At 44.1% G+C, this 16,977-nt stretch overlaps 1 protein-coding gene across 1 annotated transcript in view; it reads left to right on the top strand.

Annotated features, from left to right (window-relative positions):
* dlgap5 (discs, large (Drosophila) homolog-associated protein 5) overlaps positions 1–16,977 on the top strand; it is a 49,838-nt gene that overhangs the window by 29,755 nt on the left and 3,106 nt on the right. The window contains exons 11-17 of the mRNA XM_080217668.1: positions 159–319; positions 2,779–2,880; positions 5,155–5,362; positions 8,809–8,998; positions 11,406–11,448; positions 12,410–12,686; positions 15,612–15,706. Coding sequence (XP_080073794.1) covers positions 159–319; positions 2,779–2,880; positions 5,155–5,362; positions 8,809–8,998; positions 11,406–11,448; positions 12,410–12,686; positions 15,612–15,706 — 1,076 coding nt within the window. The remainder of the gene's footprint in view (positions 1–158; positions 320–2,778; positions 2,881–5,154; positions 5,363–8,808; positions 8,999–11,405; positions 11,449–12,409; positions 12,687–15,611; positions 15,707–16,977) is intronic.

The raw sequence follows: 16,977 nt of genomic DNA, 5'->3' as shown, positions 1-16,977 counted from the left end.
GTAAACTTGTGGTTCTATTTGAGTATTTTGCTTTTGTGCCATAATCCAATTTGAGAATTCCCACGTGGCACCATCAAGTTATCCTTTTCCTTGTCCAACTAAAACTATCAAGTCAAAGCGAAAAAATCTGCCTTGCTTAAAGTTATGTTTTCATCTAGTTAAGGACTTGGTTCGCACAACAGTAGGACAAGCGCGCCTTCTGATGTCTGAGCGATTCAAACAGTTTACCGGGCTTGTCGACAACTGTGAATTCAAGACAAGTGAAAAAGAAGTAACCTGCACAGATTTGGAAGGATTCTGGGACATGGTCTATTTCCAGGTATTAATTACAGGTTTTCTTAGCGTGCCAGTCACTGATTTTCCCCTTCGGTTGTTCTAACTAGATGCCATAAACTTGATTTTTTTTTTGTTTTAAAATCGGTTGCTAAGTGCAAACTCTACCCTCCACTCATTCTGCATGGCTCTCCTCAAGAGATTGGCTGACGTGCAGCAAGCTCCCTCAAATGGCTCCTGACTAACATATTACCAGGGCATTAGCAAGACCACATCTCAGACACTGTGCAGTTTTTGTCTCCTTATTTAAGGAAGGTTGTAAATGCCTTGTATGCTTTTTCAGAGGAGGTTTACTGGATTGATACCTTCTACATAAGTAGTAGGAGCAGGAATAGGCCATTTGACCCTCGTGCCTGCTCTGCCATTCAATAAGATCATGGCTGATCTTTTCATGGACTCGGCTCCACTTACCCGCCTGCTCACCATAACCCTTAATTTCTTTACCATTCAAAAAAACCTGTTTATCTTTGCCTTAAAAACATTCAATGAAGTAGCCTCAACTGCTTCACTGGGCAGGGAATTCTACAGATTAACAACCCTTTGGGTGAAGAAGTCCCTTCTCAACTCAGTCCTAAATCAGCTTCCCCTTATTTTGAGGCTACGCCCCCTAGTTTTGGTTTCACCCGCCAGTGGAAACAACCACCCTGCTTCTATCTTATTTCCTTCACTTCCCCACTCCTTTCTTCTAAATTCCAATGCGTATAGTCCCAGTCTACTCAGTCTTTCCTCATAAGCCAAATCTCAACTCCGGAATCAAGATGGAATGTGTGGTTTGTCTGATGAGGAAAGGTCAGGCAGACTGGGCTTATTTCCACTGGAATTTAGAAGTGATGGGGTGAATTGATTGAAGTTTATAAGATCCTGAATGGCCTCGACAAGATGGACGTGGAAAGGATCTGAAAGACATGCATTGGCCATGCTAAATTCTCCCTCAGTGTACCCAAACAGGCACCGGAATGTGGCGACTGGTGGGATTTTCACAGTAACTTCATTGCAGTGTTGATGTAAGCCTACTTGTGACACTTTTTTTCAAATAAACTTTAACTTTTAACTTTAAAACAATATTGTCTTTTTCCTGGTTTGAAGGTTTTCCTCTTGTGGTTAAAGCCCAAAACTAGGGGAGTGCTGTTTTACAATTAGAGGTTGCCATATTGGACAGAAATGAAGTGAATTTCTTTCCCTTAATGGGATGTGTGACTTTGGAACTCTGCACCTCAGAAGGTGGTGGAAACAGGGTCTTTAAGAATATCTATTGGGGGTAGGCGGGGACTGGGGGACTCTGGAACTCAACATTAACAGATCAGTCATGATCTTAGTGAATGGCAGGACAGGCTCGATGGACCAAATGACCATAAGTAACAGCAGGAAATTTTAACTGAGTTCAGGGTGAAGGATCAGGCAAAATCCTTTCTTCTCACTCTTGCAAAGAACAGTAAGCAACAGGTCCTTTAGCCCTCCAAGCCTGTGCTGAACACGTTGCCCTATTTAGACCAACCACCTGTATCCCTCTATTCCCCGTCCGTTTATATGTCTATCCAGATGCATATGTACAAATGCATGTGCTAGTCATCAGAATCAGCAACCCTGGTGGCATCCCATTCTTCTCTTCCCTTCCCTACTCCCAGACACAGAGACTGCAACATGCTATCCAGTAGCTCAACGCAGTCTGGGAATCAACCAGTGATTTTCCGAAAGCAAGTCAGCAGGAAATGAGGCAAGCGCAAGAGGTTAGCCAAAATAAAACTGAAGGAAATGGCTTTAGCTTGCTCTGCACGGAGCTGTAGTGATGGAAGAAGTTTGTAATCTTTTCCTTGGCCAGCTTATGCACAATGACCGGGGTTATTAAAAGTCAGGTTGCTTCTATAAAACGACTGGTGGAACCTCAATTTTTGATTAACTGGCAGTTCAATGAACTGACAAGCTGAGCAAAATGAACCTGGAGTCAACAAAGGATTCTCTATATGAACGTGGAAAGATGCTGTTAGAAAACCATATCCCAATTTGGGCAGCGTGGTGGCACAGTGGTTAGCACTGCTGCCTCACAGCGCCAGGAACCCAGGTTCAATTCCCAGCTTGAGTCACTGTCTGTGCAGAGTCCGCACATTCTCCCTGTGTCTGTGTGGGTTTTCTCTGGGTGCTCTGGTTTCCTCCCACAGTCTGAAAGGCATGCATTGGCCATGCTAAATTCTCACTCAGTGTACCCAAACAGGTGCCGGTATGTGGTGACTGCCAGGATTTTCACAGTAACTTCATTGCAGTGTTAATGTAAGCCTACTTGAGACACTTTATTAAATAAACTTTAAAACAATATTGTCTTTTTCCCAGTTTGAAGGTTTTTTTCCTTCTTCCAACCGGAAACACAACTTTTTATTAAATAAAATGGGATTTCCCTCTAGCCTGCCTTTCCTCATTTTTACGTTGGTTCTACCTTTGTTCCTAATCCAGGTTGAAGACGTGAACAAAAAATTTGAGCGTTTGAAGAAGCTTCAAGAGAATAACTGGCAGGAGCAGAATGTGTTGCCAACGTTACCCAAAAAAGTAGTCAAGGTGAGGAGCAAGAGATGAGGAATTGGTCACTCCCTCCAGCACAGGTGCCTCATGGTCTTCAGCATTTGTAAATTGGCAAAATAATATTGGTGGTCAGTCAAGAATGCTCAACTTTAAGGGCAGTAAGAAGTCTCTCAACACCACTTTAAAGTCCAACGGTTTAGAACAAAAAATTACAGCATAGGAACAGGCCGTTCAGCCCTCCAAGCCTGCACCAACCATGCTGCCTGACTGAACTAAAACCCACTACCCTCCAGGGATCATATCCCTCTATCCCTATCCTAGTCATGTATTTGCTAAGACACCTCTTAAAAGTCACTACCATATCCGCTTCCACTACCTCCCCCAGCAACAAGTTTCAGGCACCCACTACTGTGTTTTCAAAAAAAAACTGCCTTGTACATCATCTTTAAACCTTGCCCCTCGCACCTTAAACCCGTGCCCCCTAGTAATTGACTCTTTCACCCTGGGGAAAAAACTTCTGACTATCCGCTCTGTCCATGCCCACTTAATCTTGTAGACTTCTGTCAGGTCGCCCCTCAACCTCTGTCTTTCCAGTATGAACAAACCAAGTTTCTCCTACCTGTCCTCATAGCTAATGCCCTCCATACCAGGCAACATCCTGGTAAATCTTTTCTGTATCCTCTTCAAAGCCTCCACATCCTTCTAATAGTGTGGCGACCAGAATTGAACACTAAGTTCCAAGTGCGGCCTAACTAAGGTTCTATGAAGCTGTAACATGACTTGCCAATTTTTAAACTCAGTGCCCTGGCTGATGAAGGCAAGCATGCCATATGCTTTCTTGACTATCTTCCCCACCTGTGTTGCCACTTTCAGTGACCTGGGTACCTGTACACCCAGATCCCTTTGCCCATCTCTTGTGGGTTCACTTACAGTATATTTCTGATCTGTATTAGACCTTCCTCATTACCTCATGAACTTTTGGAGCACTGCTCCTTTATCGGATGAGTGAAGGCACCAACTCACCTGATGAAGGAGCAGCATTGCGAAAGCTTGTGATTCCAAATAAACCTGTTGGACTTTAACCCGGTGTAGTGAGACTTCTTACTGTGCCCACCCCAGTCCAATGCCGGCATCTCCACATCACAACTTTAAGAATAAATGGATATTGGCGAAACATAATGCAAGTTTCTATCTACCCAAAACTTGCATCCTGATCATCAGACCAGGACCCACCAGCAACTGGTCTGATGAAACAATAAACTTGTCCTTCTCTTTGGAAACCACTTCTATAAGCTGCTTATGCACTTCCTTCATGCATCACATGTGTTCAGAAGATATATATTCCTTGTAAAACATATAAAATATCAATCTCCCCCCAAGCACTCTTTACTTTGAAAAGAAAATATCTCTAAAATAGATATTGTGTGACTGAGTCCTATAAAGATTAGAACAGAATTGGAGGAGCCAGCCTGACAGTATACGGGAGTTTTTCAAATGTAATTCAAGTCTTTTATTCCTGTAGTGTATGTGAACTCTTGAGTTTTTGAGTTTTTTCATCTTGAAAGTAGCTTTATCACATAGCACTGAATTTGTTTTATTCATTCAAGGGATGTGGGCTTCACTGGCTTGGCTAGGCTAACATTCGTTGCTCATCCCTAATTGCCCTTGAGACGGTGATGAGCTGCCTTCTTGAGCCATTACGGTTTGTATGGTGTAGGCCCACCCATTGTGCTGTTAGAGAGGAGCTCCAGGATTTTGACACAGAGCGGCGGCACAGTGGTTAGCACTGTTGCCTCAGTGTCGGGGACCCGGGTTCAATTCTGGCCTCGGGTCACTGTGTTGACTAGGTGTTGCACGCTCTCCCCATTTCTGTGTGGGTTTCCTCTAGGTGCTCCAGTTTCCCCCCACAGTGCAAAGATGTGTGGGTTAGGTTAATTGGCCTAACTAAATTAACCCTAAATGTCAGGGAGGTTAGCAGGGTAAATATGCAGATTACAGGAGTAGGGCCTGGGAACGGTTGTGGTCAGTGCAGACTCAATGGGCCGAATAGCCCCTTCTGCACTGTCGGGATTCTATGAATGGCGATACATTTCCAAGTGCCTTGGAGGGAAATGTCCAGGTGCTGGTGTTCCCGTGTATTTGCTGTCCTCGTTTTCTAGATGATAGTGGCCGTGGGCTTGGAAGGTGCTGTCTAAGGAGCCATGGTGAGTTTTGGATAGGGTTAAGATGGCAACATAAGAGTAACAAATTTGTCATGGGTTTGAACAGGTGTGCCTTGTCAATTTGTTAATTTCACATTGATCTTTTTAGAAAAAGGTTGCCGTTCCAAAACCCGCAGAAGGCCTTGTAGTTAAAGCCAATGCATCACACAGCCGTCTCGCTGCCTTGAAGGCATCTATGAAAGCCAAGCTGAAACAGGAGGTGGCAGGCTCCAGCAGTAAAGACACTGAAAAGGATAACATTATTGTATTTGACGCTGGATTCTTCAGAGTGGAGAGTCCTGCAAAGAGCTTTGCTGGTAAGATTTATTTCACTCAAGTGGCTGCAAGTGTCCTATTTTAAACAAAAAGTGCAGTGATGCAGGAAGTCAAGATGGGAGAAGTTTGATGGCAGCTTCTGAGAAACTCTTGGAAAGGCTTTACTACCAGTGATTGAGGATTGTTGAAAAGCTAGTTTGCGTATGGGGTACGGTTTTAGTTTCATTTCAGCTAAATTCTGCAGAAACTTTATTCCCGCTCACTAGTCAGTGAGTACTGCCTCTCCTGAGCGTTACAGTAAAATCTCAACCTCAGGCTTTTACGTTTCTGACCACTTTTCTTTCAACCTCTAAAGGAGTGCTCAGCCTGGTACTTCTGCAGTATTCATCAGACGCTATGTGCATCATGGGTCTGTTTTGAACATTTAGTGAACCTAATGCTGTTTCCAGGAGAGTCCAAGGTAATGGTGCCAATATGACGTCCAGATTACATGCAACTGGTACTGAGAATTAGTGTTCTGGTGTGTGCTGTCATAGGCTGATTTCTTTTTCTCTCTCTCTCTCTCTCTCTTCTTCCTCACCCCCACCCCTCCCCCAAAACACACACACACGCAGTCTTGAACTGTGCAGTGGGGTATAAGCTTGGTGTAAAGTAAAAGTTTACTTATTAGCCACAGGTAAGGCTTACATTAACACTGCAATTAAGTTACTGTGAAATTCCCCGAATTGCCACTCTCCAATGTCTGTTCGGGTCAATGCACCTTAACCAGCACATATTTCAGACTTTGAGAGGAAACCGAAGCAGACGTGAGAATGTGCAAACTCCACACAGACAGTGACCAAAGCTTGGAATCGAACCTGGGTCCCTGGCGCTGCGAGGCAGCAACACTGACCACTGTGCCGCCACACACACGGCATTTGTTTCTGTTGCAGCTGGCATAAGAACAGCTCCTAAAAGCAGACTTTGGAATCACAGCACTCGGCTGTGAATTAAGTTATTTTATTGACAGCATGTCTTTCTTAAATAAATGAAACTATTGCAACCTTCATCCTTGCAAGGGTAATTTAACAAATGAATGTGATCATGCCATTTAATAAAAAAAACAATTCTCAGGGTGTGAATGTTGCTGGCAAGACCAGTGTGGATTGTTTGCCCAATCCAATTGTCTAAGAAGATAGTATTAAGCTGTGTTCTTAAACTGCCACGGTAGCAATTAGTGCAACTGATTGACTTGCTAGTTTCAGAATCGGCCCTGTCAACGTGGGGCTGGATTGCATGTCAACCAGATTAGAATGGCAGGTTTTGTTCCTCAGGCATCAGAAACTCTATGCAGATTGCCCTGATGGGGTGTGAACTCAATGGGCGAGATTTTCCAGCCCTGCTTGTCCCAAGACCGGAGAATCCTGGTCAACAGACCTTTTTGTGGCCCGTCCCTTGCCCACTACGATCCCTGTGGTGGGCAGGGCGGAAAAATTCCAGCCATTGTTTTAGTTCACTTTACTGTGTCACACAACCCCATAACCACCACATTTAACATGCCAAGGAGTAACCAAGATATCACAAGCATGCAGCTGTAACCAATGTTGAAGGAAATAAACTAGATTAATAAAATGAATGGGGAAAAAATAGCGTTAATTATAGAATCCCCACTGTACAGGAGGAGGCCATTCGGCCCATCGAGCCTACGCTGGTGATAATACCATCCTATCTCCATAGTCCCACAAATTTACCCTGCTAATTCCCCTGAAAGGTCATTTTAGCATGGCCAATTAATCAAACCCGCACATGGTTGGACTGTGGGAGGGAACCCATGCAGATGGGGAGAACACGTAAACTCCACATAGATAGTGAGCGATCCCAAACCAGAAATCGACCCTAGGTTCCTGGCACTCTGGTCATGCTAAATTCTCCTAATGCACCTAACCATGTTTTTCGGATTGTGGGAGGAAACCGGAGCACCCAGAGAAATCCACGCAGACACGGGGAGAACATACAAACTCCACATAGACAGTGACGCCAGTGTGCCATAAACTGTCAATTTATAACTTTGGGAATCAACAAGCACATCAAATCAACAGTTCGTTGAAAATTGACTCCAATTTGTGTAAAGCGAATGCCGCTAAATCTAGCTCTAATCCTTCCCTCCCTGCCTTCTCTAGTTCTGACAAGTTTTCGATCGTTACATTATAAACAAGCTTTCACATAAACATGAGAGGTTGCCAGTCTCAATGAGTTTAAGTATGTTGAATAGTTGGAATGGGATCAGAAAATCCAGTGTTGCGGGAATCTGGGATTATGTCCAATGCAGACTCGATCAATCTAGAGTTACTAGGATTCTATCCAGGGACTTGATGGTTTGAGTTATAAAAAGAGGCTGGATGGACTGGAAGTTTTTCACTGGAGCACAGGAGGCTTAGAGGTAATCTTATAGAGCTCTAAAATAATGAGGGGCATTGATCAACTGGATAGTCAGTATCTTTCCCTCAAAGATAGGGGAGTCTAAAACTGGAGGGCATAGGTTTAAGATGAGGGGGGAGAGATACAAGAGTCCATGGGGCAATTTTTTCAGTTAAAAAGTCTGACAACACCAGGTTTTAATCCAACCGATTTATTTGATAAGATATTATTATTGATATTATTTTATTTGGAGAGTTCTGGCCTCAGACAGAGGTTAAAGAGATGTGTATTGTCTCCAGACAGTACAGTAAGTGAGGTTTTGCAAACCCAGGCAAGTCACAGGGGTTACAGATAGTGCGACATGAACCCAAGATCCCTGTTGAGACCGTCCTCATGTGTGCGGAACTTGGCTAATAGCTCTTTAACCTGTGATCAGTGCTCCTTCCACTCACATTGTCAACCACTTCAGGTCTTGAACAGCAGGTTAGGTGTAAGGATTCGCATTCTAATCAGTAATCTCTAAACAGTCTGTGCTTTATATGCTCTGTCTGAGGCCAGAACTCTCCATTCACCTGATGAAGGGACTAACCCCGAAAGCTTGTGCGTTTACTATCAAATAAATCGGTTGGATTAAAACCTGATGTTGTCAGACTTTTTACTGTGTTTACGCCAGTCCAACGCCGGCATACCCACATCGCAATTTTTTCACACAGGGTGGTGAGTGTCTGGAACAAGCTGCCAGAGGTAGAAATAGAGGAGGGTACAATTTTGTCTTTTTTAAAAAGCATTGACAGTTGCATGGGTACAGAGGGATATGGGCCAAACATGAGCAATTGGGACTAACTTAGTGGTTTAAAAGGGGGGCAGCGTGGACAAGTTGGACCAAAGGGCCTGTTTCCATGCAACGAACCTCTGACCCTATCTCAACACTGACCTTGTCGTTTGGACACTGAGTGCTCGGCAGTATTTTCCAAGCAGCAAGTTTGCAACAAAATTGAGGCTCGAATGTAAGTTTGATGTGTAGAGATTTAAGGTGACTGATTTATGTTTGGGATGGCAAATAGGCTCATTTTAAATAATGTTTGCACAGCATCCCCCAGCACTTCTGTGATCAATCTGGCATCAAGGCAGCAACTGAAAGAACAGTGCACCCCTACTACAAGAGTTGCGTGCAATGCTGCCCCTACCTCTCCCATGCCCTGTATTGATAAAAGCCAAAATCAACAAGCTTCAGAAGTCTTGCCGGAGACTGAATTGCCTGTAATGATGGCTGAAGAGAGGTGAGTCTTGCTTACCTACCTTTATTTCTATGTATTGTTTCTTAAAAACTAGCGATGAATATTTATGTTGGTCTCTGGAAACAGTGCCAGCCATAATACTGACTCTTTTAAAGTTAATTTGTGGTTATGAACATTGCTGCCTGGCTAGCGTTTATTGCCCCTCTCGGCACCCTTGAATTGAAGGACTTGTTAGGCCATTTTGTAAGACAGTTGAGAGTCAAGCACATTGCTGGGGCTCTGGAGTCGCAAGTAAGCCAGACTGGGTAATGACCGATGGCACACTGCTGCCTTACAGCGCCAGGGACCCGGGTTCAATTCCAGCCTCAGGAGTGGAGTTTGCACATTCTCCTCGTGTCCTGCGTGGGTTTCCTGTGGGTGCTCTGATTTCCTCCCACAATCCAAAGGTGAGATTAGGTTGATTGGCCATGCTAAATTGCCCCTTAGCATCAGACAGAATAGGGCTGTAAATATGTGGGGTTACAGGGATGGGGCGTGGGTGGGATTGTTGTCGATGGGCCAAATGGTGGCCTCCTGTACTGTAGATTCTATTCTATGACAGCACATTTCTTTCCCTAAAGGACATTAGTGACAATGGTTTCATGGTCATCAGTAGATTTTTTTAATTTCAGATTTTGTTTATTGAATTCAAATTCCACCATCTGTCATGGTGGGATTTTAACGCAGAACATTAAGTTTCTGGATCAATAGTCTAGTGATAATACCACTAGGCCATTGCTCAGATGTTGAGGCCATTTGCAATACCCCCAACCTCACCTATCAACAGCTAACTACATGGCTAGGAATCAAGGAAATTCAGCATGTCCATGGCGACTTGAATTTGGCAACTTGAAACATTGGCTCTATTCTGTCTGCACAAGTGCTGTCAGACCTGCTGCGATTTTCCAGCATTTTCTGTTTTTGTTTCAAATTCCACAGTAATTTGCTTTTATCCCAGAACATTAACTGAGTTTCTGGATTAATAGTCTAGCAATAATACTACCAGGCCATTGCCTCCCCTTGCTACTTACTTGACTGCATGGCTTCTCTTAATCTTGAATTGAAAGTTACCTTCTCAACACGTACTGTGTTCTTGACTTCCAAATTGGCACTAAAATTTAAATCATTTGCAACAAGGAAGCAGCTGTGTGTTTGGGAGTTTGAATCTTTGCACTGTGGCACATTTTTCAATGATAATGCAGCCCACTTCCTGGCCATAACAGTAGGGGCCGGACCACTAATAGCTTTGGGTTCCCACTCATAGTCTGAGAAACCAACTGCCGTGCAGTTGAATGGATGCATTCATGAGCTTGTTGTTATCTGAGCAACCTTGGATAATAAGATTGGGTTCTATTCATTTTCATTAAACTGAAGACACCTCCTGGGCACAGATTTTTGTGCAGGTGAAGGTTATTTTATACTGAGTGTGTTCTCAAGACCTTCCTCCTTTTAAACAAATTGGTCCAAACGGCCTTTACAGAGGGGGTTCTGCATCCATCTATTGCAGAGCGCACAAAGTGGGGGCCAATGTTTGTTTTTGTGTGGCTCGGATAAACAGCAAACCAGCTGTTATATTCTTACCCTTTGTATGCACTTCAGTTGGAGTGAATGGATAGCTCGGAGGCACTTGTTCCAAGCAGCAACTATAGGAATACAGCTTATTCTCTCTAACTGGTAACAAAATAATCTTTTGGTCTCGTTAAACTTGGTTGGTTGAATCCCAAACAACTTAGAATTGTAAAATCCTACAGTGCAGAAGGAGGCCATTCAGCCCATCGAGTCTGCACTGACCACAATCCGACCCAGGCCCTATCCCCATAACCTATGTATTTACCTCAAAAATGTACCACAGCTAGTCCCCCGAAACTAAGGGGCAATTTACCACAGCCAATCCACCTAATCTATACATCTTTGCACACTAAGGGGTGATTTAGCATGGCCAATCCGTCTAATTTGCACATCTTTGGACTGCTTAACTCTTAACTGCTTACACCCAGCCACCAGGGGACCTCTCTTCACTGCTACCGCAATGTGCATTTTTTGAACTGTTATTTCCACTCTGCTTTTGTTTTTGAACTGTTGGTAAATCAAACTGTTAAGCTGGGGGTATCACCATTATTCCTAGCTAATAATGGATCTCTTAAATATCTAATATATTCTTTTTTGGGTGAGATCATCTCGAGTCTGCATCAAAGTACTTGTTTTGTTAAATCCTATGCTACCCAGTGGCAGGATGCAGATTTTGTGCAAGTATTTTCTGAGCAGTTTGACTTTTCTGCCGTGGAGAGCACTGAGCAGTTTAAAGAACATGGCTAGAAGGAAGTGAAATTTGCCTTTGTAGCAGATGTGCTGGTTCAATGCCTGGCTCTTCCCCCTTGCGTGTTTTCTAATGAGCATTTTCTTTGCCTAGCACTGCACAGGAGGCTATCACTTCTGGAAAGAGCGCTGAAGAGGTAGGAAGAAGTAATTGGTGACTTTCTCTTAACTAATTGTTTTTTTTTCTGTTTTTCCATTTTAATCCAGTGCCAAAGATTGTCAACTGTGCAGCGAGTAGCTGTGCTGAGAATCACGCTGTGCCACTTGCAAATTTGATACTGGAAGAGGGCTGGGAGGAAGTTGCTCATTCTTGGCTAGGGTTACCTTAACATAGATATTGAGTGTAAACAGCCAGACTTTTACCAACGGAAAATGTCATGCCAGAACATCGAAATTATTTATCACAAGTAGCTATTGAGATAGAAATGTGGATAGATAATTGCTTGAGAAGGAAGAACGAGTAAGGAGTGGGAGGTAGTGGTGAGCATTGGATTAAGATAAGGAGCAGGCTGCACAGTGGTTAGTGCTGCTGTGTCCCAGCACCAGGGACCCAAGTTCAATTCCTGCTTGGGTCACTGTCTGTGTGGAGTTTGCACATTCTCCCCTGTGTCTGTGTGGGTTTCCTCCCACAGTCCAAAGATGTGTAGGTCAGGTGGATTGGCCGTGATAAATTATCCATTAGTGTCTGGTGTGTTTGTGGGGGGGGGATGTTATTTAGCAGGGTGAATATATGTGGTTGCAGGGATGGGCCTGGGTGTGATTGTTGTTGGTGCAGCCTCAATGGGGTGAATGGCCTCCTTCTGCACTGTAGGGTTCTGAATTTTAGAATGCACGCATTGGCAGGTTTCCTTCTTTTATATCTTGCTATGCAAGAATGGGACAAGTTTAAGCAAGGCACTTGAACTTTTCTTTCTTGGATAGGTGGAATTACTACCCCCCCCTTCAAAAAAAAAAGGGGGTTGAGATGAAGCCACTTCACCCAACCCGAGTTGCCAGGGTCTGATCTTGCTGGGATTGATTTGGTTTTAAGGCTGTCTGGTATTTGAATATTTCAAAGAAATTTCAGTATTTCTAAGATGCTTCCCTTATGTGCCCCAGGTGAATGCTTCATTGGAGTTCTCAAAGTATCTCCAGCCCAGGAGCTGTGACCGTGACGTGCCAGAGGTCTTACAGCCTTCGTTTCATGATGGGTCCGAGGCCAAACCCTTTTGCATGGAAGATAATTCTACACGTGGTGTTGAAGCGTCAGAGATGTCACCGTCTGTACTGGATTATGAAGATGTGGAAATGAGGAGTCCAGTGAGTAAGCGATCGTCACCAGCCAATGCCCACCCCATTCCACAAGAGGAAGTGCTTCAACTGAGCAGTAGTTTGGGTAAATAAAATTGTTGCGTGCTCCCCTAGCTGGGAGTTGATATGTGTCGAACAGAATGATATTGATGATAAATGCAGTTTGGGAGGTTGAGGAACTAATTTGAATTCCACAGGAAGCCTTGCAGCTATAGAATCCTACAATGCAGAAGGAGGGCATTCAGCCTATCAAATCTGCACTGAACACAATCCCTCCCAGGCCCCATCCCATAACTCCCCTGACACTAAGGGGCAATTCAGCATGACCAATCCACCTAACCTGCGCATGGCTGGAAGAAACCCACACAAACACAGAGAATGTGCCAACTCTGCACAATGACCTGAGACTGGAATTGAACCCAGGTCCCTGGTGCTGAGAGGCAGCAGTGCTAACCACTGTGCGACGATGCTGTCCCTAGTTCATGTCCTTTAGGTGTTCAGAATGGCTTATTACAAGGTGAAGATTGAATATCAGGTTAGTTTGAAATTCGCAACTATCCTGGCCTGTGATTCAAAGTTACCTGTTCAGAACAGTAACCTTGTGTACACTGGTTTCAACTACCAGTTGTGCTTTGTTCTCTGCAGAAAACATGAATATCGTCACTGCAGTTTTTTATTAAATCTGCTATGATGAATGCTTTATTCAGTTAATGCCAAGTTCTGATGCAAACCTATGTTGAAGGCACTGGGTTAATTAGTAGAAATATGAACAAATGATCCGTGCTTCTGATTTGAATTTAAATACAGCCAGAATTGATGAGGTGAAATATTATGTGGACTCTCTTATAACTGCTGAGATTTAACATTTGGGATTCACGTACCTGCAAAAGCAGGGAAGTCACGTTGGAGTTGTGTAGAACTCCAGTGAGGCCACAGCTAGACTAAGTGCAGTTCCAGTCGCTACATTATAGGAAGGGTGTGATTGCACTAGAGGGGGTGCAGAGGAGATTCACCAGGATGCTGCCTGGGATGAAACATTTAAGTTATGAAGTGAGGTTGGATAGGCTTGGGTTGTTTTCATAGGAGCAGAGAAGACTGAGGGGCAACCTGATTTGAGGGGCATGGACAAAGTGGATAGGGAGCAGTTTTCCCCTCAGTTAAAGGGTCAGTCGTGAGGGCCAGGAGGTTTAGGGGGATGTGAGAAAAATCTTTGCTTACCCAGAGGATGGTGACAGTCTGGAATGTGCTCCCTGGGAGGATGGTAGAGACGGGTTGCCTCGCATCCCTTTTTAAAAACAAAATAGTACCACCCTGGATGAGCACTTGGTACATCATAACGTTCAAGGCTATAGACCAAATGCTGGTAAATGGGATTAGATGGGAGGGCAGGTATTTCTCTCATGTCAGTGCAGACTCGATGGGCCGAATGGCCTCCTGCACTGTATGCTTCTATCTGACACAACAGGTGATATGTACAGAGGGGAGGGTGGCATCCCATTCCTATGCATTGGCGATGGTCACCCACTGGTGAAGACATCAGATTGTTCAGTTCAGTAGATAAGGAATCTGAGCTCAGAGCAGGAAAAATTATTTAAAAAGCTGCAAAATAACATTTTAAAGAACAGCCCAGGGCAAAACACCCTGCTTGATTGGCACCCCACCCACAAACATTCACTCCCTCTACCACAGTGGCAGCTGTGTGTACTATCTACAAGATGCATTACAGGAGCTCCCAAAGGCTCCTTACACAACACCTTCCAAACTTGTGATTGTTGCCACCTGGAGGGACAAGGGCAGTGGAAATGTAGGACCAACATCACATGAAAGTTCCCCTCAAAGCCACACACCAATCTAACTTGAAATATTTTGCCCTTCTTTCACTGTCACTGGGTCAAAATCCTTTGTCCCTAACAGCACTGTAGGTGTATCTATACCACATGGGCTATGGCAGTTCAAGGAAGCACCTCACTACCTTTTTTTTTTGAGGGAAGTTGGGGATGGGCTTCAGTACATGAGGAGTTGTGACAATCATCAGCAAAATAGCCCTGCTTCTGGCCTTTTATGATTGCAATAAGATTATTGAAGCAGTTAAAAGATGATTTGCCCAGACAGTCCCCTTAGGAACTCCTGCAGTGATGATTGACATTGCCTTTTGTAATTTCTTAATTCAATTGTGGCTTTGTTTAAAACGTGCACACTAAACTTCTCATAATTGAATGTTCTTTGGGCCCTAGCGCAATGCTGCGGTAACATCTGTGTTGTAACACATGAAACTGTCTGTTAACAGTTTGAACCTTTTTTCTGGACTCGACACCTTAGTATCCAAGAAGTTCATTAACCTGCAGTGGTTCAATGAACCTGTGATAGCTTTAATTTCATCCTTCACCATCGTTTTGGGTTTTTTCTTTGTTTGCAGTGTTTGACCAACTGTTGGAAGTGTGTGCAGTAACTATGGTGGAAAAGCAACCAGTTAAAGTTTTAAAATTTATTTATTAATGTCACAAGTAGGCTTGCATTAACACACTCTGCCACCTGTTTGGGAAAACTGAGGGAGAATTTAGCACGGCCAGCACGGAGAACGTGCAAACTCGGCACAGACAGTGACCCAAGCCAGGAATCGAACCTGGGTCCCTGGTGCTGTGAGGCAGCTGTGCTAACCACCGTGTCGCCCAAGATGGATGGCCCAAGAGATGTTGTTACTTAATTTCCTTTGAAATGAAACTGGAGTGAAGCCGAATAACATGTTTTGCCTTGCTTTGGAAAGTTGCTTGCTGTTGTAGTGTAAGGTTTCATAATCTCTCCAGGTGGTCCTCCGTGAGACAAGTTAAATAAGAGCAGAAAAGCAAAATCTAACCGTTCTGTTTAGTAGCTGCAAAATAAATGGCATTCATCCAATAAAATGAGTACTGTTGCTGTCAGGGACACATTTTAATCTGTTGCCCACTAGGAGTCAGTACTTTCAAAATCATTATTCCTGTTCCTCACTCTTGATCACTTTGTTCTTTCCTAGGTCTGACTGCTAGTTTTACTTCAGCCAAACGAGGGACTCCGTCCTTTAATTCACTTAATGATCTGATGATTGCAGGAACTGCTCTCCACAGTGTGGTAAGAAAATGATCGCTGCGGCAATTAAACTGATTTCTCTTTTCCTCCACCACCACCACCCACCACCCTCACTGTTTCTCATCGCTGCCAAAGCATTCAGCAGATGACGCACTTCCAGATCTCATCAAATGCTTCTCTGAAAACGGTCATCATGTATAGGTCAGTGGCCTGGATTGTTGCTGTTTTCCATCCTTCCGGCGTTCTTTACTGCAAGACGTAGCTTTAAGGGAAGGAAACTATAACTTCATGCATGGTGGCACATAAATAATTTCCTCTCAAGATCCTCAAATCTATTGATGCAATTCAATTCATACCCTATTCTATTTTCCTCAATTCCTTCAGTTTCTGGAAGTTCATGCAACTGCACCCATGGATTGTTTGCCTCATGCACAACTCTGGCTCACTGTTCAGAAGATGGGTTGTTACATTAGACTTGTATTTCCCCAAGTCTAGAAGATTTCCTCTGAAGGAGTCAAAACAGGGAGGTGTAGGTTTTTTAAAATTCAGTAGATCTGAAGTTACTGAATCAAGCTGGGTGAGTGGAGGGAAGAATAGGAACAGCTATGATCTAACTGGTGGCACAGTGGTTAGCGCTGCTGCCTCTCAGAGGCAGGTTTGATTGCCAGCTTGGGTCACTGTCTGTGTGGAGTCTGCATGTTCTCCCCATGTCTGTGTGGGTTTTCTCCCACAACCCAAAGATGTGCCTGTTAGATACATTGGCAATGCTAAATTGCCCCTTAGTGCCAGCAGGACTAGATAGGATGAATACATGGAGTTATGGGGGTAGGGCCTGGGTGGGATTGTGATCAGTGCAGACTTCATGAGCCGAATGACCTCCTGCATGTAGGATTCTATGCACTGAATGGCAGGAATGGTCTTCTATTCCTGTTTCCAGCCCTCTGGAAATGCGAACGGCATGATAGCACACTGGTTCGTACAGGATGCCTCACAGGAACCTGGGTTTGATTCCCAGCTTGGGTCACTGTCTGTGTGGAGTTTGCACATGCTCCCCATGTTTGGATGGGGTTCCTCTGGGTGCTCCAGTTTCCTCCCACAGCCTGAAAAACATGCTGGTTAGTGCATTGGTCATGCTAAATTCTCCCTCAGTGTACCCAAACAGTCACCAGAGGTTGGCAACTAGGGATTTTCATAGTAACTTCACTGCAGTATTAATGTAAGCCTTACTTGTGACACTAATAATTAAGCTTTGAACCCTTCCATACTTTCAATATTCCTCCGATTGTTGATTGCTTCCCATTTTTGTGCTCGTA

The sequence above is a fragment of the Carcharhinus amblyrhynchos genome, chromosome 35, assembly GCF_965287045.1.
Source record: "Carcharhinus amblyrhynchos chromosome 35, sCarAmb.v2.hapA, whole genome shotgun sequence".
Taxonomy (NCBI): domain Eukaryota; kingdom Metazoa; phylum Chordata; class Chondrichthyes; order Carcharhiniformes; family Carcharhinidae; genus Carcharhinus; species Carcharhinus amblyrhynchos.
This window is presented reverse-complemented; position numbering and strand designations above follow the sequence as displayed.